We start from the raw sequence: 26,083 nt of genomic DNA, 5'->3' as shown, positions 1-26,083 counted from the left end.
CCCCCGCCCCTTAAAAACCAGCACCCATCCCTGTCCCCACATCCCACTCCACCACAGTGTGTGACAGTCTCTGGCCATCCCCAACTCTCTCAGGATCAAGTCAAGGTATAAGAGTCCTGGAAGGACTCAGTTCCATTCACAGGGACTCTGGAGTCTACAATAAGGTCCCGGCGCTGCTGCCCCCAGTGGCTGCAATAAGAAAAGACACCCTGGGCTGATGGAAACTGACACCCACAGGGTAGCTGATTCCCTCTCTCCCTTCTGCATTTGTGTGTGTATGGGGGGGGGGGAGGGGCGTGTCTAGGAATCCTGAGCGTGCTCTAGGATTCTAGTGGCTGGCATTCTAGGTCTCGATTCATCCCAATGTGGCAGGTGCAGTGGCGGCTCAACTTTCCAAAACAGGGTAAATCGCTCAATATGCTGGCCCTGGATGGAGGTGGGGAGTCAGGCACAGGAGGATCTAGGGGTGAGCCCTCCAGGCCAAGGGCATAGCCATTTGCAAAGGCCCTGTGATGCGAGCAGCCTGCATGTTGGAGAGGGCTGGCTGGAAGCAAGAAGTAGACTTGCTTCTGTCTCAGCTGAGGGTGGGAGAGTGTGGGGCAGCCACAGCAGGGGCAGCCCTCATGGAGACCCCTGCTTTCCTTCCGGGATGAAGAACAGGAACCCTGTTCTCATGAGGTTGGGCAACTCCCCACGGAAGCACCTCATGCTGCGGTCCCAGGCTGTGAGCCCTGCAGGTGACAGCTTCCCCGCCCATTCCCATGAGCAAGGCTCTCCTCCTAAGGCCAGGTGCGGATGAAATGGGCACAGGGGCTCCTGACGTGTTCTCCCGCGGTAAGAGGAATGCTGGACATGAGAAAACTAGAGCCCTAGCAGACACAAATTCTTTACGATATTAACAGCCCCTAGACCCAACTATGCCGGAAGCCAAGCGAAGTTCTGAGCAAATACGTGCCCTTCGGCTTTCGGCTGCTAGAGCAGTTTCCGTGCCAGCCCAGGCTTCCTCATAGAGCCAGATAGAAACCTGAAAAGGGGGCATGAACACGCTGCCCCCCAACCCCTGCCAAGCCCTATCCCAGGTGTACTTCCTGTCCTCAAACCTCCATGCTCCATCTGTGGTAAGGAATTAGGCACCATCTCCATGGGTACTAGATTTCTGGCAAGGTGACATACTTGGTAACTCATGTCACCCAGACCCTTGACAACCAAGACATGAGAGACCAATTGAAATGGGTGATCATCCCTGGATCCTCGAGTTGTGGAGGAAAGGACAGAGGAGCGGATGGGAAAGGGACAAGAAGAAGCTGGACAAAACAGCAAGAGAGAAAGCAAAGGAACAGGGTGCTTTGTCGGCTTGTCGACACACTATGTCCATTTTGAACTTTTACAAGCGCTTTCCATGAAAACATGGCAAAGATGCTCATACTGACAGGACGAATAGCCACCAGGAAGATGCTATCTTGCTTTTGTTCCCCACACCCTCCTGCTAATCAAAGGCATGTGACCATTCCACCCAGTGGCCAGTGACACTACCCTACTGCACAGGCCCTGCTCTGCCTGAAGTCAGAGTCATGCCCTGTGGATAGGGTGCCCGGGGCACCCCTCCCATAGGCGGCAGAAGCAGGCGGTGTGTGCCTGAGTACATTCCAATGTACAAGAATCAATTCGATACAAATACAACACCACAGCTTGTCAGGGACAACAGTTTCAGTTTGCAGAGGGAAAAAAAATAGGATGGTGCTAACAAGTGACCAAGATACAGAGCAACAGACCCTTCTGGGAAGAATTGCCCAAAAGAATGCTAGGTAGGTACTTCCGAGGGAGAGGGGAATCAGGAAGCTGGAGATGAATGGATAAAAGCAGAGAGATAACTTTAGAAAAATTTACAAAAACAATGCACTAGCTGACAAAATAAATGAAAAATCAAGAACCATAAAGATCAAGCTGATAAATAATAAGAATTTGGAAGTAGAAGATGCCTTTAAAAGAGGAAGGGGAAGAACCAAATCAGTGGAAAGTAAATCTCTTAATACTAATCTAGAGGGACCAGGAAAAATAAAACCTTTTTTAAAAAGCCTAAAAACTATGTGGAATGGCATCTAGAAGAATAATTTATGGGTGATCAGAATTCCAGAACAGGAAGGGATCAAAGAGAAAAAAATTAAGCACAGAGAAAATGTGGGAGTTGTTGGAAGAAACCCTCCTTATACCTTCTACCTGCAGATAATAGAATCTTCCACACCGAAGCCCCAAAGACACAGGACAATTCTGGAACTACTCCACTCAGCCACACACAGGCTGCAAGATCCACATACAGAGATCAGTTGGACTCCTTCACACTAACAGTTCCGAGCAGGAAATCGATAGCGTGTACAATGGCCATCCAAAAGATTAAATACTTAAGAATAACTCTAAAAATAGAAACAAAAGACCTATTCAAAGAAAACTGAATGTGCTAGTCTGGGTACTTTAGAGAAACAAATCCACAGAAACTCATGTATAAGAGTTTTATATAAAGGTTAAGTGTACATTAAGAAAACATCCCAACCCAGTGCTGCCCAAGCCCACAAGTCCAACATCAACCCATATGTCCAACACCAATCCACAAAGTCCTCCTCCATCTCACAAAAACACACGCAATGGTGCTGACTGCAGGAGGAAAGCCGAGTCAGTGAATGTATAAACATCTCAGAGCTGGCAGGGGTCTCCACACGGCTGCTCCAGCACCCAGGGCTGCATCAGGGTAGGTCCATGTCGATTCTCCTCAGGGATGTCTTGCAGGAAGTGAGCCTTGCCAGCGGAAGCAGGGAACTGGCTAAGGCAGCTGCACCCTGGTCCAACCATCACAAAGCAAGAGACCCGAGAACTAGAAAGGCGAGGCTCACCGAGCCATTTATCCCTTCGCCCTTCAATTAACCCCACATGTGTTTATTGGCCAGGTTGGCTCAATAAATTAACTCACTGAAAAACACTATTATAAGAAACCAACCTAAATGGAAGACAACATTGTGAAAATGTCAAAACTACCCTAGCACCCTACAGATACAATGCAATCCTGAACCAAATTCCAACATCACTCATTAAAGGATGGAAAAATGAATTAACCAACTTTAAACAGAAAGGAAAGAGGCCCAGGATAAGCAGAGCACTCTTGAAGAACAAAGTAGGAGTCCCCCCACCCCCACCCCACACCTGCCACCTCCAGATCTCAAAACCTAGTACACAGCCATGCTAGTTAACAACCTGGTGCTGGTAGAAGACAGACACGTAGACTAATGGGACAGGATGCATAACCCAGAAATAAATCTATCCACTCACCGATGGCTGGACTTTTACCAAAGGCTGGAACACATGACACAGAAAGACGTGGTGCTAATCTGCAAAAAAAAAATCCACAGGGCTCCTATCTCCACCCAGGAGCCCTGGTGGCATCGTGGTTATGCATTGGGCTACAATCAGCAAGGCCAGCAGTTGAAAGCCACCAGCTGCTCCAAGGGAGAAAGACTGGGCTTTCCACGCCTGCAAAGACTTACAGCCCGGGATACTCAAAAGGGCAGTTCTACCCTGTCCTGTAGGGGCGCTATGAGTCGGCATTGACTTGATAGCAGTGAGTTTGGGTTTTTTGGTGGTGGCTGTTTTAGAAATCATTTTATTGGGAGTTCTTACAGCTCGTATAACAATCCATACCTCAGTTGTATCAAGCACATTTGTACATATGTTGCCAACATCATTTTCAAAATATTTTCTTTCTAATTGAGCCCTTGGTATCAGCTCCTCTTTTTCCCTGTCTCCCCCACCCTCCCACCTTCATAAACTCTTGGCAAGTTATAAACTATTATTATTTTCATATCGTACACCATTCGCTGTCTCCCTCCACCCATGTTTCTGTTGTTCATCCCCCTGGGGGGGGTGCTATATATCAATTACTATGATCAGTTGCCCCTTTCTCCCTCTTCTCCCCTACCCTCATCATATTGCTACTCCCGTTACTGTTTGAGGTAGTTAGTTGATTGTGCCAACCTGGCCGATAAACACACGTGGGGTTAATTGAAGGGCGGAGAGATAAATGGCTTGGTGAGCCTCCCTTTTTAGTTCTTCGGTCTCTTGCTTTGTGATGGTCGCACCAGGGTGCCGCTGTCGTAGCAGATCCCTGCTTCTGCTGGCAAGGCTGACTTCCTGCGAGACATCCCTGAGGAGAATAGACATGAACCTACCCTGATGCAGCCCTGGGTGCTGGAGCAGCCCTGTGGCGACCCGTGCCAGCGCTGAGATGTTTACACATTCATTGACTCGGCTTCCCTCCTGCAGTTGGCATCTTTGCGTGTGTTCTGTGAGATGGAGGAGGACTTTGTGGATTGGTGTTGGACATATGGGTTGATGTTGGACTTGTGGGCTTGGGCAGCACTGGGTTGGGATGTTTTCTTGATGCGCACTTAACCTTTATATAAGAACTCTCTCTTATACATGAGTTTCTGTAGATTTGTTTCTCTAAAGTACCCAGACTAACACACTGTTCCTGAAGGCTTTATCTTCCTGGATTCTGTGTGTCCAGAGCTCTTGTCTCTACCAGTGTACATGTTCTGGTCTAGCCAGATTTGTAAGGTAGAATTGAGGTCATGATGGGGTGAGGGTGGGGGTGTAGTAAGCATTAAAGATAGAGGAAAGTTGTATGTTTCAGCAATGCTATACGGTACCCTAACAGGCTCGTCCCTTCCTTGGGACCCTTCTGTGAGGGGATGTCCAATTGTCTACAGATGGGCTTTGGGTCTCTACTCCGACCCCCCTCATTTGCATTATATGGTTGTTAATTTGGAGTCTTCTGATGCCTCATACCTGATCCTGTTGACGCCTTGTGATCACACAGGCTGGTGTGTTCTTCCATGTGGGCTTTGTTGCTTCCCTGCTAGATAGTTGCTTGTTTAACTTCAAGCCTTTTTTTTTTTTAACAATTTATTGGGGCTCATACAATTCTTATCACAGTTCATACATATACATACATCAATTGTATAAAGCACATCTGTACAGTCTTTGCCCTAATCATTTTTTTCTCTTTTCTTTTTTTACATTTTATTAGGGACTCATACAACTCTTATCACAATCCAATCCATATACATACATCAATTGTATAAAGCACATCCATACATTCCCTGCCCCAATCATTCTCAAGGCATTTGCTCTCCACTTAAGCCCCTTGCATCAGGTCCTCTTTTTTTTTTTTCCCCTCCCTCATGTGCCCTTGGTAATTTATACATCGTTATTTTAACTTCAAGCCTTTTAAGACCCCAGACACTATATCAGGGCACCATCAGCTTTCTTCACCATAATTGCTTATGCACCCATTTTCTTCAAAGATTGCGTAGGGAAGGTGAGCATCACAGAATGCCAGGTTATTAGAACAAAATGTTCTTGCGTTGAGAGTATTTGAGTAGAAACCAAATGTCCGTCTACTACCTTAATACTTAACATTTAAATATATGTACATAGACCTATATCCCTATCATTATATATTTGCATATGTTCGTGCCTATATTTCTACTTCTATAAATGTCTTTTGCCTCTTAATTCTTTCCTCTTTCCTTTTTTTTTTTTTATTATGCACGGACACTTCTCTCTTTCCCTTTACTTTCATCTGTCCCATTATCATGTTCGACCTTCGTTCAGCTCTCAGTAATTCCTCTCGGCTAAATTGCACTTGGTCAACCCCCACCAGGCGTTCTACGCCCTCTTGCCATTGATTTTAGATCTCTTGTAGTACCCCATTCCTTGGGTTTGTTGCCTGCCCCGTCTTCCTTACGCCCCACCTCCTCCTCCTCTCCTCTATCCCCACGGACCCATTGGACCCCTTGTTTTCTCCTCAGGATTGTTTAACCTGCCCATCTATAGAGATAGACATGCGGGGGTGGAAGAAAAGGGGGAAAAAGGGTCTATAAATAGTTTCAGGTCTGTCTGCTGACCCTATGAATGTTTTCCAATTGGGTCTGGTGAGGGCCACGCCCTGCCCACTGACTCAGAGGCCTGTCTGGGGATTCCTCAGGACTTCATTGCTTTGTTCCTCCTGCTGCTCTGTTGCTTTCCCGCCGTGTTCCGCTTCAGTGGGGGGGTGGGGAGGTCAAACCGGGCACCATTCCCGCACTGTGTCTCCAGTGCTGTCCCCCCTAGGGCTGTGGGTCGGTGAGGGGATGCTGCGTCTCCTGGTGGGGCCGGCCCTCCAGGGTCCTCTGTGCACTGACTGTTCCAAGCAGGACTGTCGGCCTTGAGGCTTGGTGGGCCAGGATGCTGTTCTCTCTCTCTCTCTCTCTTGCTATGGGCAGACCTGCCCACTCTCCCTTGGTGGTTGTTGTTGTTATTGTTTCCAGGCATAATCCAATTTTTTAAAAAGAAAAAATAATCATCTTATCTTATTACTAAATATAACAAATGGCAAGCCCTAGGGACAATGAGTTCAGGATTCTCTCATAAATGATTAACTAGTAAAAGTACTTTAACAAATGTGAAGCCATCATTCTGTTTCCCTAAGGGGCAGGGGGATGGGAATGGAGAGGCCAATGGGAAGCGGCACAAGACGGTGGGCAGGGCAGAGACACAGCTGTGCATTCAGTACAGGATTTGGGCCACTTTTCCACAGCATGGTCATCATTTCTGGTATCATCTTTTTGTTACACCCACAATAAAACCCTAAGACACAACTTTGCTAAACCTTCATTTTCAAGTTTTCATAAATCTATGCTATTCTAATGATAAAGCTTCCATGTTTCCCATGCCCATAGACTAACATCATAGACTAGTGAGTTTGGTTTCTGGTTTATCTCAATCCACATATGGAAATGAACTCAACATGGATCAAAGACCTAAATATAAAACATAGAGCTATAAGATCATCCCTGGGGAAATAGGGACAAAGTTCGGGGTCCCGATACATGGCAGGAATGCACTAACAAACAACTGAATATCGGACCATTGGGTGCATCCACATGATTGCGTCAAAAGAGAACCCACACTTTCAGAAAGACATTTTGGCAATGGCATATTGGCTCATCGGCTAATCTCAAAAACTTGAAACATGCAATACCTCAACAACACAAAGACAAATGATCCAATTTAAAAATAGGCGGAGAACATAGATAGTTCACCAAAGAAAACATCAGGCAGCCAACAACACACATGATCTACATATAACCCCCTCCCAGGGGAATGGACAACAGAAAAGTGGGTGAAGGGAGACATCGGTTGGTGTAAGACATGAAAAAATAGTAATTTATAAATTATCAAGGGTTCATGAGGTGGGGGGTGGGGAGAATGAGCTGATACCAAGGGCTCAAGTAGAAAGAAATTTTTGAAAATGATGATGGCAACATGTGCAAATGTGCTTAACACAACGGATGGATGGATGGATGGATGGATCGTATAAGAGCTCTAACAGCTCTAATAAAATGATTTTAAAAAGGGAAAAAGAATCGAGATTTTTAAAAAAGAATCCGCCTGGCCCAGCACCCCTCTCCTTAGTACCCGTCCTAGAGGAGGACGCGCTGGGGCATGGATTGACTAGGCGCCCCCGTGCTCACTGCAGCAGTATTCACGATAGCAAAAGGGGGAACCCCCTACTGCCCATCAGTGGAAGAATAAACAAACCCACAGTGGAAGGCCCATGGGGAGAATTCTGCCCTGTCCTCTAGGGTCGCTGAGTCGGAATCCACTCGATGGCAGTGAGTTGAAGTGGTAAGTAGATGGTGTGCAGACACGCAGGCTGGGAGGATGTGAATACGCCCACGGATCCGTACACATGTACAATAGAGGATATTTGTTCATGGATACTTAGCTTTGCGGCAAATAGATCCTCCCCGCCAAAAGGGGACACCAGGAGGTTTTATGGCTTGCTGGTAGGGAACTGGGCTCAGATTTGTCCATGGAAATAGGTTCCGTGGTGGTGGCTGGTATTCCCATCTGAGCCTTTCTTTTCCAAAGCCCCTGTCCGCATGCTCACAGGCCACACCCACAGGGCTCCCTCGGCCTCTGGGCCTCTGCATGTGGCCTCGCTGCCTGGAGCCCTTCTTGCCTCCCACTCCCGGCCCAGAACCCATCTCTGAAACGTCAGTTCAAGCATCACTTCCTCTCACTGCTTTGCACCGGCTTGTTGAAGTTTGGAACCCTGGATGTTCTCATTCATGATCAACATTCATCAAGATCCCCCAGGAGACTCTGGGATTCTTGGCTATACTAAAAATCATAGGATTCATGAGATCTAGAAGAATCACGGGCAACATGGAAGGAGCACAGCAGCCTGTGTGGTCCGAGGTGGCGACGGGACCGGTATCAGATTGAAAATCATTATATCGATGTGAAGGAGAGGGGTCGGAGTGGAGACCAAAGCCCACCTGCAGACAATTGGACAACCCCTCACAGAAGGGTCATACAGAAGGGACAATTCAGCCAGGGTGCAGGTTAGCACCGAAGAAACACACAACATTCCTCTGGTTCTTTAATGCTTTCTCCCACCCCATCATGACCGCAGTTCTACCTTACAAGTCCTGCTAGACCAGAGTACGTATATTCGTACAGCTAGGAGCTCCCAACACATGGAAACCAGGACAGATAATCCCTCAGACGCAGTAATGGGACTAGTGATACCATGAGGGTAGGGGGAGGATGGCGGGGGGAAGGGGAGAAGTGGGGAACCGATAGCAACGGTGTATATATAACCACCCACCTACCAGGGGGAAGAACAGAAACGTGGTAAAGGGATCCAGCAGATGGTGTAAGATATGAAAAAGGAATAATAATATATAATTTACAAGGGTCCACAAAGGTGGGAGGGAGGGCAATGGAGGGGAAAAAAGTTGATCATAGGGCTCAAGTAGAAAGATAATGTTTTGAAAATGATGATGGTAATATACGTACTAGTTTGCTTGATATCATTGATTTATGGATTGTTATATTATCTGTAAGAACCCCCAATAAAGATTTTTAAAAAAGAATCACCAGGCAATCCTGTTACAATGTAGATTCTGATACATGGGAGGTGACAATGCAAATTCCCAGCAAAGACTCACACTGGAATGAACGGGTTCAGAGCCAGCCTTCCGCACACCAGGTTCCCTCCATAGTTGCTGCCACGCAAAAGCCAGGTGACCCCTCCATGGTCACGTGGAAGCCAGAGTTGGGGGTGCAAAGCCTCCAAAGCCTGGCACTGTGCCTGACAAACTGTGTGGCTTTGGGGAAGTTGCTTCCCTCCCTGGGCCTGGTCCCCCTTGACCTGGGTCAGCACCACAGCACAGTTGCCGTTGTGACCTACCCCTGTGGGGAAGGCAGGAGACGAGCCACTCTCCCAACCCCGAGCTCTCACCTGTTCTGGCAGCCAGATGGCGCTGCACGCAGTTTCATGTGCATGTCCACCACGGTCTTGGTTGGTTGGGCAGAGGGCCCTGTTGCTGACCGTGCTGCCCAGTCTTGCCCTTCAGGAGCCACACATTCCCCAAAGGGTCTCTGTCTCACACAGTCTCACACAAGCTTTTGTCCAACTTTTTGAAATTTTTTTTTATTAAAACACCAAGCAGGAAGATAGCCCCGAATGGGCAGCCTTTTTTGCAAAAATTACATGATGGGTGATAGATAGATAGATAGATAGATAGATAGATAGATAGATAAATAGATAGATAGATAGATGGATGATAGATAGAGATCCCCCCCCCTTTTTTTAATAAAACACGAACTCAAGTCTACAGCTTCTATTCTGCCAGTCCCACTTGCCCATGCTGGATGGCAGCCTTGGGGCAGAGGTGACAAGCCTGGCCCACAGCTCCCTGAGAGGTCGGGAGAGAAGCAGCGAGCTCTGTGGGGTCCAAATCATGCAAGAGGAAAACAACCAAACCCACAAAGCAAAAGAAACCACCCACAGAGGTTACGTGGTTTGTGTTAAAAAGTGAAACGCTGCCCTCTAGAGGTGGAAGTCAGCAACGGGGGGGCCACGGGAGGCCACGTCTGCCAGTGCTGGTTGAAGGCCTTGGGCAGTCCGTGGGGCTCATCCTGTCAGGTCCCTTACAATGCTGGGCCAGCAGGGTGGGCCCACGTGTGCAAAGTCTATTTCGTCAAGAGATAAAAAAATATACAACTCGGTGGCACTGGAGACTGAGCCAGGGCGGCAGCTGTCCGTACCGGCCACCAGGGACCACAGTGTCCAGATGGGGACTTCAGCTGAAACACTACGTCCTTCTGTATCCAGGGGCTCAGGGGCTAGAGATGGGGGTCCTTGGAGCAGCAAGGACGGAGGCACTGGTACTGCCAGGGGCCTGAGGGCCCAGCTGGAGGGCCCTGACAGACAGGTGTTTGGAGCATCTGGAAGACAGGGACAGCTGGTTGCATAGCCAGGCCAGAACAGACCCCCAGCTCCTGCCCAGGCCAAGCGGCAGTAGCTTATAGACCAGGGTCCGCACTGCCCCAGCAGACAGGAGGTCAGGCGCTCTGAGGGCTGGGGTGTGGCCGTGGTGGTGTTGGGGAAGAGGGGTGTCCAAATCCCCACCCCTATGAGTCCTCTCCTAGGATCTCCTTCACGAAGGCAGCAACGTCCGTCTTCTTGGTTTTGTGCAAGGTGAAGAAAGGGTGTTCCTAGGGGGTCACAGGAGGAGGGCCATTAGCCGAGGCTAGGAGCTGGTCAGTCCCTGCTTGCTCTTCAACCCAGGATCCCCTTGCCCTGTGGACAAACACCTACTACTCATCTTTCATGGGCGTCTGTCCCTGAAGCCCGTCCTGAGTGATGGGGACAAGGTTGGGGGTGCTCCTGGCACCTGCCAAACGAAGCTGCTCCACGCTGGACCATCCAGCCTGCCTTCCTTTCTTTATCCTTCCCAACCCAGTACGAACAGCACTGACCCCTCACTGTAAAAGGAGTTCTTTCCCTCCTTCAGCCCCGCTGCACCTCCTGCACGCTGCAGAGCCTCGTGTGCGGCAGGGAGCCCCTGACCGACTCGTCCATCGATAAATGAACAAGGGTGCCTACCTCCAGGGACAGGGACAGCCCTTCTCCACAGAGACCCCAAAAGAAAGCAGGCAGGCATCGGCCCCACACTCACCATCAGCTCCAAGTAGCTCATGCGCTCCGTGGGGTTCTTCCTCAGGCTAGAAGAGACAAGGGCAGGCTAAGGCTGGGGGTTCAGAGCAAGTGAATGCAGCATCCCCAGGCAGGCCGGCCTGACTGGGCAGTGAGGGGGCACACCATACTGCTGGGTTCAGGGAGGGATGAGGGGCACATATGGGGCTCCCAAGGACAGAGAGGAACCTATGGTGCAAACAAAAGACCCTGGGGTGCATTTCCTTGTCCCGGCAACAATCTAGGGGACTGCCACAGGCAACTGCTGGTGGTGAAGAAGCACACTTACAATCTCCGCTTCTAGACTCTGGGAGGACAGTCCTCGCTGTGCGGTCAGCGAGGCTCCAAAGGAACCAAGGTGGGGGGGGGGGGGCTGGGGGCAAGTAGCCACTTGCCCGGCTCTTTGGCTTGTCTTAATTTCTTCTTTTTCTTATTTTATATCATTTTATTGGGGGCTCGTACAACTCTAATCACAATCCATACATCCAACCGTTGTGCCAAGCACATTTGTACATTTGTTGCCATCATCAATCTCAAAACATCTGCTTTCTGCTTGAGCCCTTGGGATCAGCTCATTTTTCCCCCTCCTTCCCTGTTCTCCCCTCCCTCGTGAACCCTTGATAATTTATAAATTATTATTATTTTGTCATATTTTACACTGGCTCGTCTTAATTTCTGATCAGAAACCAAGACTATCAGTTTTCCTACAATATATGGAAATTTTTGTGTTGGTATTTTGTGGTGATATTTTTGTCTCCCCAGTTTCACTTCTAGTCGCAATCTTATTTTATAAATGTCTCACCGTATATACTCGTATATAAGCCGAGTTTTTCAGCACTTTTTAAATGGACTTTTTGTGGTAAAATTGGGTGTCTCGGCTGATATTCAGGTCAGCTTATACTCGAGTATATACGGTAACTCAAGAGTTATGTATAAGAACTTCTTGTGGGTGAGGGGAAACAACAGACAGTGTTAAGACACAAAATAACAGTAATACTATATAATTGATCAAGGATTCACAAAGGCGGGACAACGGTGGAGGGAGGGGAAAAAAGAGGAGCTGATACCAGGGGCTTAAGTAGAAATTGCTTTGGACATGTTGATGTCAACATGTACAAGTGTGCTTAATACTATTGAATGATGGATTGTTATAAGATTTCTGTAATTTCCAGGTAGCTTTTCTTTATCTACTTTTATTGTTTTGTGGTCAGAGAACATGGCCTCTATGACCTACCTTAGGGTACAGATGTGGTCCATTAAAATAACCCTCTGGTCATAATCCTTTATGTGATGCACTATGAATTCTGGCCTCCACATCAGTCGCTAGCGCCTCATTTTGGAGGGAGTTCTGCTGTGCTAATGTTATTCTAATGGACAAGATGAAGGTGGGATTAAGTCTCCACCATAGTAGAGGCTAAGCACCCAGCCTGGGGGTAAGGCCTGAGGCAAGGCAGAAGCCACACCTCCGCCAAGCCGTCTCAGAAGCACAGCGAAACTCCAGGACCGTGGAAGAAGAACCACCTGTGCGGGCACCTGGGAGATAGGTCTCTGCATGGTGGAGAGGCTGGGATCGGAGCACTGAGGCTGCGGCCTGCAGCCCGTGAAACAGAAGCCCAAGCCCCAGGCCAGGGCTGAGGCTAGGAGACCAGGAGAGAGGGTCAACTCTGAGGCAGAGGGGGCAAGCTGGCTTCTGAGCCACGGAGGCGATAGGCCAAGAAACCACATGGCTGAGAGGCTGAGGACCAATGGCTACATCCTTACTGCTGACGGATCCCGCCCTGTGGTACCCGGTCGCTGTGCCTAGCCAACCCTCTCTAAGGGTAAGCACTGCTGTGAGCGCTGGGTGGCCACTGCAATCGACGAGCAAACCTCGGATAAAAGTACAGTCGGGTCTCAGGAGGAACCGCGGGAGACAGGCGGGAAGGAGGGAAGGTGGAGGCGGGTTTGACCTCGACTTGGTGGCACTAGAGAAGCCAGAGGAGGTCAGACTGCCCCACCCCCACCCCAACTGTTTTCTCAGGATAATGTCCTTGGGAAGCCCAAACATGCTGAATGTCCCCAAGAAGCCTATGGGCATCCATGAAGCTGGCACATGCTCAGCGTCAGGGAGAGCAGAGGTGTCTGGTATGTTTTTCAAATCACGCACATGTTTTTATTTTGGCCTGCTGCTTCTGTCCATTGTTGACCTGGTTGTTATTACACTCTCTTAAGAAGCCTGGCGGTGGGCTGCTAACCCCAAGGCTGGTGGTTCAAACCCTACCTCCCTGCAGGAAACAGATGCCGCTGCCGGCTCCCTCCCCTCTTCAGGGTTGCTAGGCGTCAGAATCAACTAACTGCCGTGGGTCCGGTTGGCTTTGGGTTTTACAGTTCTGTCAAGTCCTCCTTACACTCTCACACTTTCTGTCTCACACATGTCAGCACTACACTGTTTGGGGTGTGGTGCTAAAAGAGGAGACGGGGTCCAGGTCCAGAAAGGGTGCAGGGATGGGGCGGCTGCCGGACAAGAAACTCACCACTGCGCAGTAAAATCCACAAACTCGGAAGAGAAACGGTCCGCTGGGAGTTGAGGGGACGGCTCCTCTACCACCTGCTTCAGCTGCTGGAACGGGGTCCCCCAGGACTCGTAAGGGAATCGCAGGATCGCCATCTCTATCTGCAGAGGGACAGTGGCACCAAGGTCAGCATGGCCTTGGCCACCAGATGTACCCACCCTGCTCCTAAAAACAGGGTGCAGCGCATGGTGAGGACCTGCCAACCCCGGGCTGGCTCCCGGGCCGGGCCCCCGTACAGGCCACGGGGCTGCCTTGACTAACTTCTCTGAGGCCACAGCATGGGACTAGAGAGGAGAGCCAGGCTACTGGCCCCCAGCTCCTCTGACCCACTGGATTACAAGTGACCACTTTCCCCATCGTGGGCTTTAAAACCACTCTGAGGCAGAAGGGTGTTCGGTAAGGCCCCAGGTTCCTCTATCTGGAACGGTGGACAAGCTGGCACCCCTGGGCACCTCCGGCAGGGACCAGCAGACAGAGCCATCAGACCCGGCACCCACAGGCACGCCCTCCCCAGCTTCTCCCGAGACAGACATGGCAACCGCTGTCTAGCTGGGCTGTCACTCTGAACATCAGCAGAGGCAGGTGCAAAGTCGCATGACTCTCGCAGGTACGTCTCCCCCACGAGCCACCCAAGGGCTACTAGACAGGAAAGCACATCAGACTGGAGATGTCTACCTGGCCCCACCCCCCCTCCTCAAAGCCCCCACCTGCTCGTGTCCTCCACCCCTCCTACGGGATTTCTTTCCATTCCTGTCCTCATGACTGCTTCCCCCTGACCTCTTGGCCACGCTGGGTCTCATCTTCCCTGTGCCTGCTGTGGACACGTCTAGGCACTCAGCCCGAATGCCACCAGAGCCAGCATCGTGCAGTCTCTCTGGGCTCCCATTCTGATGGTTACTGGGAAGATAATGGGCCCCAGGGGCTACCCAGTTCAACTGGAATAACACAGTCCACAAAAATAATGTTCCGCACTGGGGTTTTCACGTGGCCGTGTAAGGTGCATGTACTGGCTCCTCCCTGTCCACAGACGAGAGGCGGAAGGACAATCAAAGACACGTGGAAACAATTCATCCAGCGAACTAACTGATCTCCACAACCCGGGTACCAGAACTAAGTGGCACGTGGCTCCTACTGCCAACTGTAGATCTGAAAGGGATCCCGTCAGAAGGTCCCAGAGGCCCACAGTCTCCAGAGACACCGAGGCCAATGGACATCCCATAGTTCAAAAGACAACGTTGTGGATCGGACATCTGTGAGTCGAGGCGGGGGTCTTAACAACTCATTAGCAGATACAGCTAATGTGCCACCACTGGCCTCTCCCGAGTGAGGAAGCGGAAGGAAAACGGACACAGTGAGTCCACTGGACTGATGGACAGGAAACATTGGTCTCCAGGATCCTGAGGCGAGAACTGCTGTGACCGGCTGCTTTGAAAAGATCACGTTAGAAGGACCTGGACGGGGGGGAGGGGGGGGCGGGTCGGGGGGGAGGGAATATGGAATGAAACTCAAAATCCCAAACAGAGACAGGCTCACTAGCTGGGTAGACATTGGTGGGACTCCCAAGACCGTATTAGCCGGTAGTCATCCTCCAGGTAGGGAAATAACTGATCATTTATAACCCACAGGGCTGCACTGGCCCAACAACCGTGTTCAGAGGGTCGGGAAAGGAGAGGTGGAAGCAGGAAGCACAGGGAGGAAGAGGGACACGTAATGGCCCTTCGAAGGGATGGCAGTGTGTGAGCTGAAGTAAGATGTATATGGATTACTAAATGTAAAAGTGATCATCAGCTCTGTCGATCTTCATTCATAACAAAAAGCTAAAAAAAATGACAGTCCTGGATAGAGTGAGAGGAACATGGGAGCAAAACTGAAAATCATAAGAAAGACCAGGCAGTGAGGAGTGGGATCCCTGAGATGACAGCCCTCAGCCACCCTCCCGGCTAGAAAGGAGCGCACCAAGCAACAGGCGACTAGCGGAATGCTACAGGGAGTGCAAACACCTCCGCAGAGCCAGCCGCCTGCCGCCAACAGGGCAGCCTGTCTGAGGACAACTGTTAGGAAGGGCTGGGAAAGGAGGCATGAAACCGGAAACACAGGAAGGAAGTGAGATGCGATGAGACAAAATGCACACAAATTGCTGAGTGGGAATGCTTATCTGCTCTGTAAACCTTCGCCCAATTCACAATCAAAAGATTTTACAAACTTGGAAGAGAATGACCTTGGTGAGCCCAGCCAGTGCGTGGAGGAACACAGGAATGACAGCCACAAATACCGCAACAAGCAGCAAGGGCACGGCTCGGACCACGGCACGGGCATGCCTGCAACTAGAGCAGCAGCCAGCCAGTGACCCTGAGGCAGGAGTGCCTGTCTTCCTGTTGGCCCACAGGCTCCTCTTCAGGCAAGACACAAACACGCATGCGCAGTGCAGCAATATGCGGTGAGGTGTGCATAGGAGCATGCATGCGGTGCTTGTGTGTGTGTGTGTGTGTGTGTGTGTGTGTGACTATCCTGCCTGTATCTTTGCACATCACTGTGGCGGGGGTACATCTGGGATTGCATGTTTGCCTGTGTGTGGTGCGTTTCTGTGCACCTATGTATCCACAGGTGTAAGGATCGTTGCACATAAACGTGGAGTGTGTACATTTGTGATTGTGTGGTGGTCTGCATGGTGTGCGTTTCTATGCACTTGTCTGTGTATCTTTGCATGTAAGCGTGGCGAGTGTACATCTGTGTACATGTATGTCTGTGTGTGGTGTGCTTCTGTACACCCATGTATCTGTATGTATATGTATCTGTGCACATAAACATGGCGTGTGTACATCTGGGATTGTGTGTATCTGTGTGTGGTGCACTTCTGTGCACCTATGTACTTGCATGTGGATTTTTTTTGCACATGCATGTGTGTGTACATATGTGTCTTAATATGGTACATTTCTGTGACCTAGGTATCTATCAGTGTATGCAGTTTCATGCCAAAAACCTCCTGAAAGAGGAATGTTTTCTAACAATGCCCACTGATCCCAACACGCGGGAGGGAGGGCCACCAGAGAAGGAACCAGCGTCTGCCAGTGTTTATACGAAGGGAAGCCGAGAACTGCCTAAACCTTTGACCAGACAGGCTGTGCTTGGAAGCGCTCAGAGAAATCACCCACAGAGATGAAGCAGGCAAGGGGGGACACACGGCGCTCAACAGCGCGCAGAGAGGACTCTGCACAAGAGCGGGGACAGGCGGGCAAGGATTTCTCACTGCTCTGTGCATGGTCACAATGACCATAAATATGCACCGCGAGCGCTGATAAATCTTAGCGAGTACCCCGCTTTGCAGGTCCCGGGCCCGCCAACGAGGAGAACCCGCCGCACCCCTAAACATCCCGAGCATTCACAGCAATACAAGCATAATCAACACTTGTTCAACACCGATTCTCGGCCAGGAACCTTCCAAATCTCCTACTCCCAGCAGCCAGCGGCCTGTGACTCAGGGAGCCCCTGTGTCAGTGGAGCTGTGCTCACTGGGGTGTACAGGGAATAAGTGTTCAGAAGTCGATCCCGGCAGGTCTTTCCACGCGGTGATGTGTGCAGCTTGGCCCCACCCACGGGCTCGGGAAAGAGGCATTGAAGGGCCAGAACAGCCACGCTCTAGAGATGGTATCATGTTACTTGGAGAAGGCTAACTGGGCGCAGGCTCGTGAGGCAACAAGAAAAGGTCCGGAGGGAATTTAGGATGGGTGGGGCGGGCAGGAAAGTGATTCCTTAGTAGAACAACAATGGTCTTTTTTTTTTAATTCCTCTTAATTTTCCACTGCCTCATTCTAGCTCATTAATCCCATAAGCTGGAAGGAAAGGCTGATCTGTGCGATGAATTATTAATATCCCAAGATGGTCCCCACCACCTTCCCCGTGCTCTGCAGGCCGGACCTGCCATGCCACCCACCACAGGGCAGGGTCCAGCCCCGTCCTTGAGTCTGGGCCATCCTTGGACCGCACAATGAAGTAGACGTGGTGCTGGGCCAGGTCCACTGCCAGCCCGGTGGAAATCTGTGGCCAGCACAGAGCTCCTACGTCCCGATCCCTTCCTGCTGAAAGGAGGCTCCAACCAGCCACATTACGAGGCCACGCGAAGGGGAACGCTGACTATAAGGTCACGCATGTGACAGTTTTTGTTTACCGGCGGAGCCTCCTCTCCAATCCCAAAGGGGTGGAGTGTGGGGGGAACTCCTCTGGGGCTAGGATCTCTAGGGCAGGGCCGGTGCTGACACCCCCAAAGCTCTACGGGGACACACACCACTCAACCGCACCTGCTGCAATGGGACAGACGGCCAACCTCAAGGAGACGTGGTGGCAGAGCGGGCTCTGCATTGGGCTGCTAACCACAGACCCACCAACTGCTCCACGGGAGAAAGAGGCGGCGTCTGTCTCCCATAAAGACGATCGCCTCAGAAACCCATTGTCAGTCAGACAAGACTCCATGGCGGGGAATTTGGCTTGAGTTTGCCTGACCCTGGCCGGGTGGAGCACCCACGCAGCCTTCCCTGCCCCTCCCCACCCACTCTCCACTGCTGCTAGAGCAAGCTTCCAAAATGCAAGCAGGATTCCCCTGACTGGTGCGAGGGCCGGAAAGCTCTAGGCAGGACAAGAGGCCCGCCCAAGCTTGGGGCCATACCAGTGACTTAACTGACCCAGAGACAAGTAAGGTACAGAGAGGGGGCACCCCATGGCTCGGTCTTGACAGGCATGTACCAGCCCACCCCTACTTGCCCCAGGGTGGCATTCCAGAGTCTGGATGGAGAAGACCAACAAATCTACCCCACGTACAGCACACTCCCCGGCAGGAGTGAAAAGACCGTCCTGATGGGGCTTGGCTGAAGCAGAGCAAAAGCAAGCCCACGCACGGAGGAAGCGCTCGTTCCGTTTCCTGTGGCGAGCTGCACTTTCTGAACAATCACTGCTCGCTCCTGGGGGTGCTCCCGGTGAGAAGTGGGGAGTGGGCAGAGCTCCTTCTGGATGGCACGGTATTTCTGTAGTGGCTGAATGTCACCGTTCAGGAAGGGAGGATCGTGTCACCTGCACGTGTCCTTAAACACGTGGCCATCTCAACAGCACCTGTCCTCAGAGTCTGAAGCAACCGTGAGTTCTCACTAGAACCTCAGCGCTGATCCGAGGAGCTGGTGGATGCGGGCACGGCCCCCTAGCCCACCCTGAGCAGCAGGGGCGGAACCCCTCTTACCATGGTGATGCCGAGGCTCCAGACATCAGACTTGACGTTGTAGCCCTTCTGGTTCAGCTCTGGGTTGATTCTTTCCGGCTGTTGGGGAAACAGGGAGTCGTGATCGTTTGTCCCCGGGTATAAGGGGCTAGAGGGGTCACCTGTGGTTCTCTGAGCCTTTCTCCTCATCCCCCAAATTAAGGATCCCACTGGGCGACAAGCACAGAGGCTAGGGCCAGGCAGAGCCAGGGTCCTACACTGCCTACAAGAGGGGCTGCGCACCCACTGCCCCAGCGCTGAGAGGAGCAGCAGCCCCACAGCACGTGGAGGCAGCATCTCCCCGAGTTCGGCCCACATGGTCCACTAGTCACACAGGGGCAGGTGAGGGAGCAATAAGGACATGTGAGGCAGGGGTAGTACGCCCCAGGCCAGGTGAATGGCAGGACTCACAGCCATGTAGGGCTTGCAGCCTGCATCCATGGTCTTTGCCACGGAGTCCACCAAATAGCCACTGATCCCAAAGTCGCACATCTTCACGTGGCCTTCCTTGTTAATGAGCACGTTGGAGGGCTTCACATCTGCGGAGACAAGGCAGGTGGTCTTAGCAGGCGTCCACAGGGCCCTCCCTGCTGCAGGGTGGCAGCACATTTGGGCCAGACTATACCAGGCCCTAAGAGCCCAGTGGGCAGACATCACTGATAGCCCATCCACAAGCGAGGGTCTTAAGTGTGTCGCCTGCCCGTGTCACAAAGTGGACGGTGGCACAGCTGGGTCAGGAGCCAGGTGCCTTTGATTTTACTGCCACCGGGCTCTGGAAGTTAGGAGTCCTCCCAGCAGCACTCATGTAGCCCAGGAGACCCCAAGATGGACAGGGTGCCCAGGTAATGCTGGGCACCACAGGTAGCACAGCCAGAGGAGAATGAGACCTGGACTGGACATTGGGCTCGGAGCCTGACACCCCACACCCCCCAGCCCCCCGCACATCACATAGAAGCCTCTCTCGGCCTGTTTGCGCACCTAGAAAACGAGAGACGCCCACCTGCCCAGGGATGTGGGGACGACGACAGACACCAACGGATCACGCGTGCTCCTCCCCACCATGAGACCCCACCCCTCACCTCCTGAGCCCCCCTCGGAGGCCCTTGCCTCATCCTGCTCTGTGCGGGCCCCTGGGGGCCCTCCCTGCCCACACGCACCTCGGTGGATCACGGAGAGTTTGCTGTGCAGGTGCTCCAGCGCCCTCACGATCTGCATTGGGGAAACAGACAAAAACAGAGCCATTGCATTACCCCCACTCAACCCGAGCCGGTGCCCTCTCCACAGGCGCACACACTCGCGCCTGAGACCCACGCCCACGCCTACCCCCAGCCCCTGGAGTCCCAGAGCCACCACGGACCCTTGGTCGCCTCCGGCTCCTCTCCCCAGCCCTGAACACACCAGGAGGGACGACCAGTCCCTCTCCTGCTGCGGCTGCACTCGCTGTCCGACGCCCACTCCCCGCAGGCAGCCTATGTTCCCGATGCTAACCTCTCCCCATTCGGCTCTGCTTTACCGGCCTTCCTGTTCTCTCATCCCGAGTCTACCCCTGTGAACTGCCCCAGGGCGCTCACAAACACGCAGTTCCTTCTGGGAAAACTTCCTAGTCCTGGGAAGATCAGGGAGGAGTCCTGGGGGTTGGGGTCAGGGGAGGAGGGCAGGGGCTGCGTGCAGAAAAGCTAAGGGAAAGGCTGGCGATTTGGGCCCACGAGCCGCTCCAGGCAGACCCCTTTTCAGGTGACATGCCATGTCTAGGTAGCCCAGGACCTCCTCAGAAAGCACCTCTGGTACAGGTGAGGCCCGACAAGTATTAGCCCAGATTCAGCTGATGCAAGGTGGGGCCAGCTCTCAGTACCCACTGCGGGGGGGGGGGGCGCACACAGAGGGGGAGGGTCCCGCATGATCACTTACTGACACCGCAATCTCCCCCAGAATGTCCTCTGGGATCGTCATGTTCTTCTCCAACACCTTCCGGTAGAACTTATCCAGGGAGGTGTCCATAAGCTCCATGCAGATCCACACGTCCCCCTGGAGTGGGAGACGCTCAGGCTGTACCCTGACCCCTGGCAGCCCAGCCACGCCCACCAGATGGAGTTCCCCCCTTCCTCAGCCTTGGCCAGCACTGAGCCCCATAACAGAGTCCTTCACCTTGCTCACAAACCGTCTCCATTCCCCCACCTGGCCTACACTCAAGTCTCCCCGCAGCTCTGCCGCCTCTGGGCTCCCCCATCAGGTCCCTAATTCTACAGCATTCTCCAGGGAGAAGGAGAATGCGTCCTCCAACAAGACTTCCGGGGCCAGCTGAGCCAGTTCAGCTGTGGCACGTGGTCCTGCAGCCTCTCTCCCTGCAGCTTCTGGGCCTGCACCTTCCCTCCCTCTGCTCAGATGCAGGATCCTACCCCGTAATGTCTCTGTTCGTGGACCCTGTGCTGACCACCCCCCTCGCTTGAGCGCAGACCCAGGACCTGGCCCTCTAGCCCTGCCCACAGCAGGCCCTGCACCCCTCAAGCCCACACCAAGTCCCTCTCCAGCGCCCCCTGCAGAGTACTTGCTGCGGACCAGGCCTGTGCTATGTCATCTACTGAGGAGGGCAGCTGGAGAAGGAAGTGGTCATTACTGGCCAAGTTTTACAGATGGGGAAACTGAGGCAGAGAGCCATAGCCAGAGGGGAAGCCAAGAATCTAGCTTCTAAGAACCAACAGGTTTTGTCTCTGAGAGGCCAGGGACCCATGCGCAGTAGGTTTTCTACATGGGCAAAATGACAGTCGGTTGCAGGCTGGACAGACGGTGGGGTCAGGGGGCCTGTGAGTGGTCCACCCTCCCCTCTCTCTCTCCCCCCCGCCCCACTACACCCACCAGCCAAGGCCATACCTCTCTGAAGAGGGCCCCATAGAAGGTGACGGTGTAGAAGCAGTCAACTGTCCGCATGTTGATGTCCAGGTCCATGAGCAGCCGCTTTTGCTCCTGGGAGTTCACGGTGGCTCGGATCCGCTGCAGGGGAGGAATGAGTAGGGCTCAGGGGGCCAGCCGCACTGGCCAGCAGCGAGTCCTGACAGCCACTGCCAATTGTCCTGAGAAGCACTGTCCCATCAGTGGCTCTGATGTAGGACAACCACTCAGCTGGGAGCCAGTCACTCATCCACTGAATGAAAGCCCAGGGGTCTCAGAGTCTGGCGCATCCAAGCAGCCCTCCTAGGCAACTCCTGCTCCACTACCCCCACCCCACCCCACCCCTCCTCCTTCAGGAAACCCTCCCAGGCGACCCCAGCTCCAGTACTCCCCAGCAGGGCAGGGCAGGGATGGGGGGGGGGCGGTGTGCTCACTTTCACGGCCATGATGGTGCCACTCTGGGCATGTCGCACCTTCTCCACTACCCCATAGGCTCCACGGCCCAGCTCTGAAATGGTCACCAGGTCATCCGCCTCCACCTCGAAGTTCTTGAGGGAGAGAAGAGGGTGAGAGGGCTGATGGCAGAGCCATGGAGATAAGTGGCACCAGTTAAAGAGCTGCCCCGTCAGGTCTGGGCTCAAAGCTCTCCCTGGTCATGCCCTGGCTGCATGGCCCTGCGAGGGTAACTCTGCCTCTCTGAGAACTACAGGGGATGCCTTCAGCACCACAGGCACCAACACCGACCTGCCGCTACCAGGCTTAAAGGTAAGCTAGCCCGTGAAGGCACCGCCTGGTGTGGGAGGCATGCCCCTCCCTCTTCCCTCCAGTCCTCACTCAGGCCTTTAAATGAAAGCATGCCTTCAACTAACAGTTATTGCGCAGCTGCAGCACACAAGCCCTACTTTAGACCACGGGGCGACCACGGGACAACCACGGAGGAGAAGAAAAGGTCCCGCCCCAATGGAGGCTGCCCCTCTGGAGAGAGAGAGATGGAGAGAGAGGCGGCGAAGCACTGGCGAGTGTCAGTTATCACTGCTAAAGGGCAGGGAGATGGGGCATCAGTGCAGCCTGGCAACTGTAAGGAAACAGTGCAAACTGCCCTTCTTGGTCCTTGGCATTCCCACAACACCCCCTGCAGGCGCATCCACCAAAGAAGAGAAGCCAGTCTGCAGAAGCTGTACATGGTCCATTCTGTATGATTTTCCTGGAAAAGACAGTACTATAGAGACATTGAGGAGGCTCTGGGTGGTGCTAACAGTTCATGTGCTTTGCTGCCAACCGGAAGGTCGGTGGTTTGAGTCCACCCTAGGCATCTCAGAAGAAAGCTCTGGCAAGCTATGCCCCACGAGAGCGTACACCAAAATATGAGACGCCATGAAAGCATGCAGGGAAGGTCTTCGAAACACACACACTCTCCATGAACTCAGGAAGACGGCAGTAACCTCAACAGACCCGTAACACGTGAAAGGTAATCCCAAATCCCCCCAAAATGAAAAATCCTAGACCATGTGGCTTCACTGGGGAATTCTACCCAACATTTACAGAAGTGACTTCAATCCTGCTTTAACTTTTCCAAGAAATAAAAGAGGAGGGGAGGGAATACTACCTGGCTCATTGGAAGGCAAGCTTTCGCCTAACATCCAAGTCAGAAAAAGATATCACAAGGGGAAAAAACAAAACAAAAACTCTGTAGTCCACTATCCCTCATAACATAGATGTAAAACTCTTCAACAAGATATGAGTAAACTGGGCCCAAAAACGTATGATAAGGATTTGATAGTACATAATGATTAAGTGGGATTTATCCCAGGAACAGGAGCATGGCTGAACAACCGAAAATGACTGCAACCCATGACACTAACAGAACAAAGGGAAAGAACATGACTACTTCAATCGATGAAGAAAAAACATTGAACAAAATTCCATCCTTTCATGACTAAAAAAAACTCAACAAGATGGGAATAGATAGGAAATCCTTCAATGTAATAAAGAACATTTCTAAAAACCTACAACTAACATCAAAGACCGAGCTTTCCCTCCAAGATCGTGAAGAGGAAAGGGATGCCCCCTCCACTCAACACTGTCTGGAAGGACGAGTGGCTGGGGAATGAGTAAAGGGACGAGTGGGGTCCACGTTGAAGGGAGAAGAAAGACCATCCTTTACTACACGACATGGCCTTTCACGTAGGCAATGCCAAAGAAGCCACAAGAACATCACGAGATATAATTAACAGAGTCAGCCTGGTGGCAGGGTACAAGGTCAACCCACCAAAATCAGTTTGCTTTGCTTGTTACACCTCTGAAAGTGGAGAAGGAAATTCGGGAAAGATAATATTTACGACGGCATCTGAAAGAGCAGAGTGGCTGGGTGTACAGTTAACCAAGGTGAAAGACTTGTACACAGCAAACTGTAAAACCACTAAAAAAAAAAATTAAAGAAAAGCTAAGTAGGGGCCGGAGTGCGCAGCCTGGGAGGTCAACAGATTCTTCTGCAACCATGCGAGCGGGACCACAGTCAACTGATATTGCACAGGGTTGCTAAGATTATTCAGAGCTGAAGACTATTCAGTGTCTACAATCGACGGTGGTGAGAACAATTAGGTTTCCACATGCGGAAGGAAAATCAGGATACACGTCTTACACTAAACACAAAAATCCATTCCAAATGGATTGAGAAACAAAATTTTGAAAACTGAAACCATGAACTTCTTAGAAGAAAATGCAGGGGCGACACGGTGGGACCCAGTTTTTAGCCACAGGCTACCAGACATGACAAGCATGAGTAGCAAATGGCAACGTAGATTCATGGGAAGAGGCACTTATACAAATTAAATACAAAGTATTTAAGCTACAGATCGGGAGGAGAACTCTGGGAACCAAACAAGAGCTTAACTTCTACAATATAAAAACGTTTCTGTAACTTAAGAATGAAAAGACAACCCAGCCAATTTTAAGATGGTCAACTTTTGCGCAGAAATTTCACCAGAGTGGTCACTCGGGGAGCCATTCTCAATTCCGGCTCACGGCACCCCCATGTGTGCAGAGGGGAATGTTTACGACTGTGGCCTTTCAGGAAGCAGATTCTGAGTTCATCTCTGGGGCAGTAGTCAAAAATATAACAGCTACTCAGCTTAGGGACTCCAAATGGCCACTAAGCAATACCATTAGCCATTAAACCACTGCTCTCAAGTAGATTCTGCCTCATAACGATCATAGAGGACAAAGTAGAAGCTCCCCATAGGGCATCCACGACTGTGCCTTATGAGAGCAGACTGCCACGCTTCCCATCCATGGAGTGGATTTGAACTGCCAACATTCCATGAACAGCCGAGTTCTTAAACACTGCCCACCAGGCTCCTTTCCTTTAGCCATTAAAAACGGCAATGATTTAAGGGGGGGTGCAGGGACAACTGACAGTCGTGAGAAGGCGGAGCAATAGGAACCTCATTAAATGCTGGTGGGAATGTACAAATGGACGGGAAAACCGTCTGCTGGCTCCTCAAAACACTGAACGCAGATCTGCCACGTGGCGCTGCGATGCGACTATTAAACACACACCCATCAGACAAAACGGACACGTGTCCACTGCAGCACACCACAACAGCCAAAGGGCGAAAGCAACGGAAATGTCCACCCACAGATGGACAGAGCTGAGCGTTCACGGTCCACCTTTACTGTACACCACGGACAAGGGGAGGCACGAGGACGAGCCACGAGAACAGAACACGCAGAATAGAAAAAATGAGAATTCTGGCACACTGAAAACTCTAGCCAATGCCACCGAATATTCTGCATAGCACTTGTTAAACGAGAACCTAACTTGCTCTGAAAAATGTCTCCAAAGTCAGAAGATAAATGACAGCTGAGCAGACAAAGTATGTTATGTACATAAAACGGTATGTTCGTCATCTTTACAAAACTGTGACATTCTGATATCTGCTACACCATGGTTAAACCTTGAAAACTTTATGGCGAATGAAATCAGTCACAACAGGACAAATGCTGTCTGCTCTGACTTAAATGAAATCAGCACACACATAAAACAAAGATCCGTCTCGGAAGAAGCACAGCCAGGGTGCTCCTGAGAGGCAAGGATGGGGAGACTTCGTCTCCTGCACTTTGGACCCGTTGTCAGGAGAGAGCAGTCCCTGAGGAGGACATCACGCTTGGTAAAGTGGCAGGGCGGTAAAAAAGGGAAAGACGTTAGACGAGACAGAATGACACAGCGGCTGCATCGGTGGGCTCCAACGTAAGCACATGGGAGGATGGCACGGGAGCTGGCAGGGTTTACGTTCTGTTGGACGCAGGTCACGATGACTCAGA

At 51.6% G+C, this 26,083-nt stretch overlaps 1 protein-coding gene across 1 annotated transcript in view; it reads right to left on the bottom strand.

The window, feature by feature from the left end:
- Window positions 1–9,516: 9,516 nt before the first annotated feature.
- MAP2K3 (mitogen-activated protein kinase kinase 3) overlaps window positions 9,517–26,083 on the bottom strand; it is a 41,862-nt gene continuing 25,295 nt past the window's right edge. The window contains exons 4-12 of the mRNA XM_075560926.1: window positions 22,195–22,308; window positions 21,743–21,862; window positions 20,783–20,899; window positions 20,032–20,083; window positions 19,286–19,413; window positions 18,857–18,934; window positions 13,594–13,733; window positions 11,064–11,109; window positions 9,517–10,599 (exon numbers count right to left, since the gene is read on the bottom strand). Coding sequence (XP_075417041.1) covers window positions 10,516–10,599; window positions 11,064–11,109; window positions 13,594–13,733; window positions 18,857–18,934; window positions 19,286–19,413; window positions 20,032–20,083; window positions 20,783–20,899; window positions 21,743–21,862; window positions 22,195–22,308 — 879 coding nt within the window. The 3' untranslated portion in view covers window positions 9,517–10,515. The remainder of the gene's footprint in view (window positions 10,600–11,063; window positions 11,110–13,593; window positions 13,734–18,856; window positions 18,935–19,285; window positions 19,414–20,031; window positions 20,084–20,782; window positions 20,900–21,742; window positions 21,863–22,194; window positions 22,309–26,083) is intronic.

The sequence above is a fragment of the Tenrec ecaudatus genome, chromosome 10, assembly GCF_050624435.1.
Source record: "Tenrec ecaudatus isolate mTenEca1 chromosome 10, mTenEca1.hap1, whole genome shotgun sequence".
NCBI classification, from domain to species: domain Eukaryota; kingdom Metazoa; phylum Chordata; class Mammalia; order Afrosoricida; family Tenrecidae; genus Tenrec; species Tenrec ecaudatus.
The sequence above is the reverse complement of the archived record's forward strand: the minus strand, read 5'-3'. Positions and strand labels throughout refer to the sequence as shown.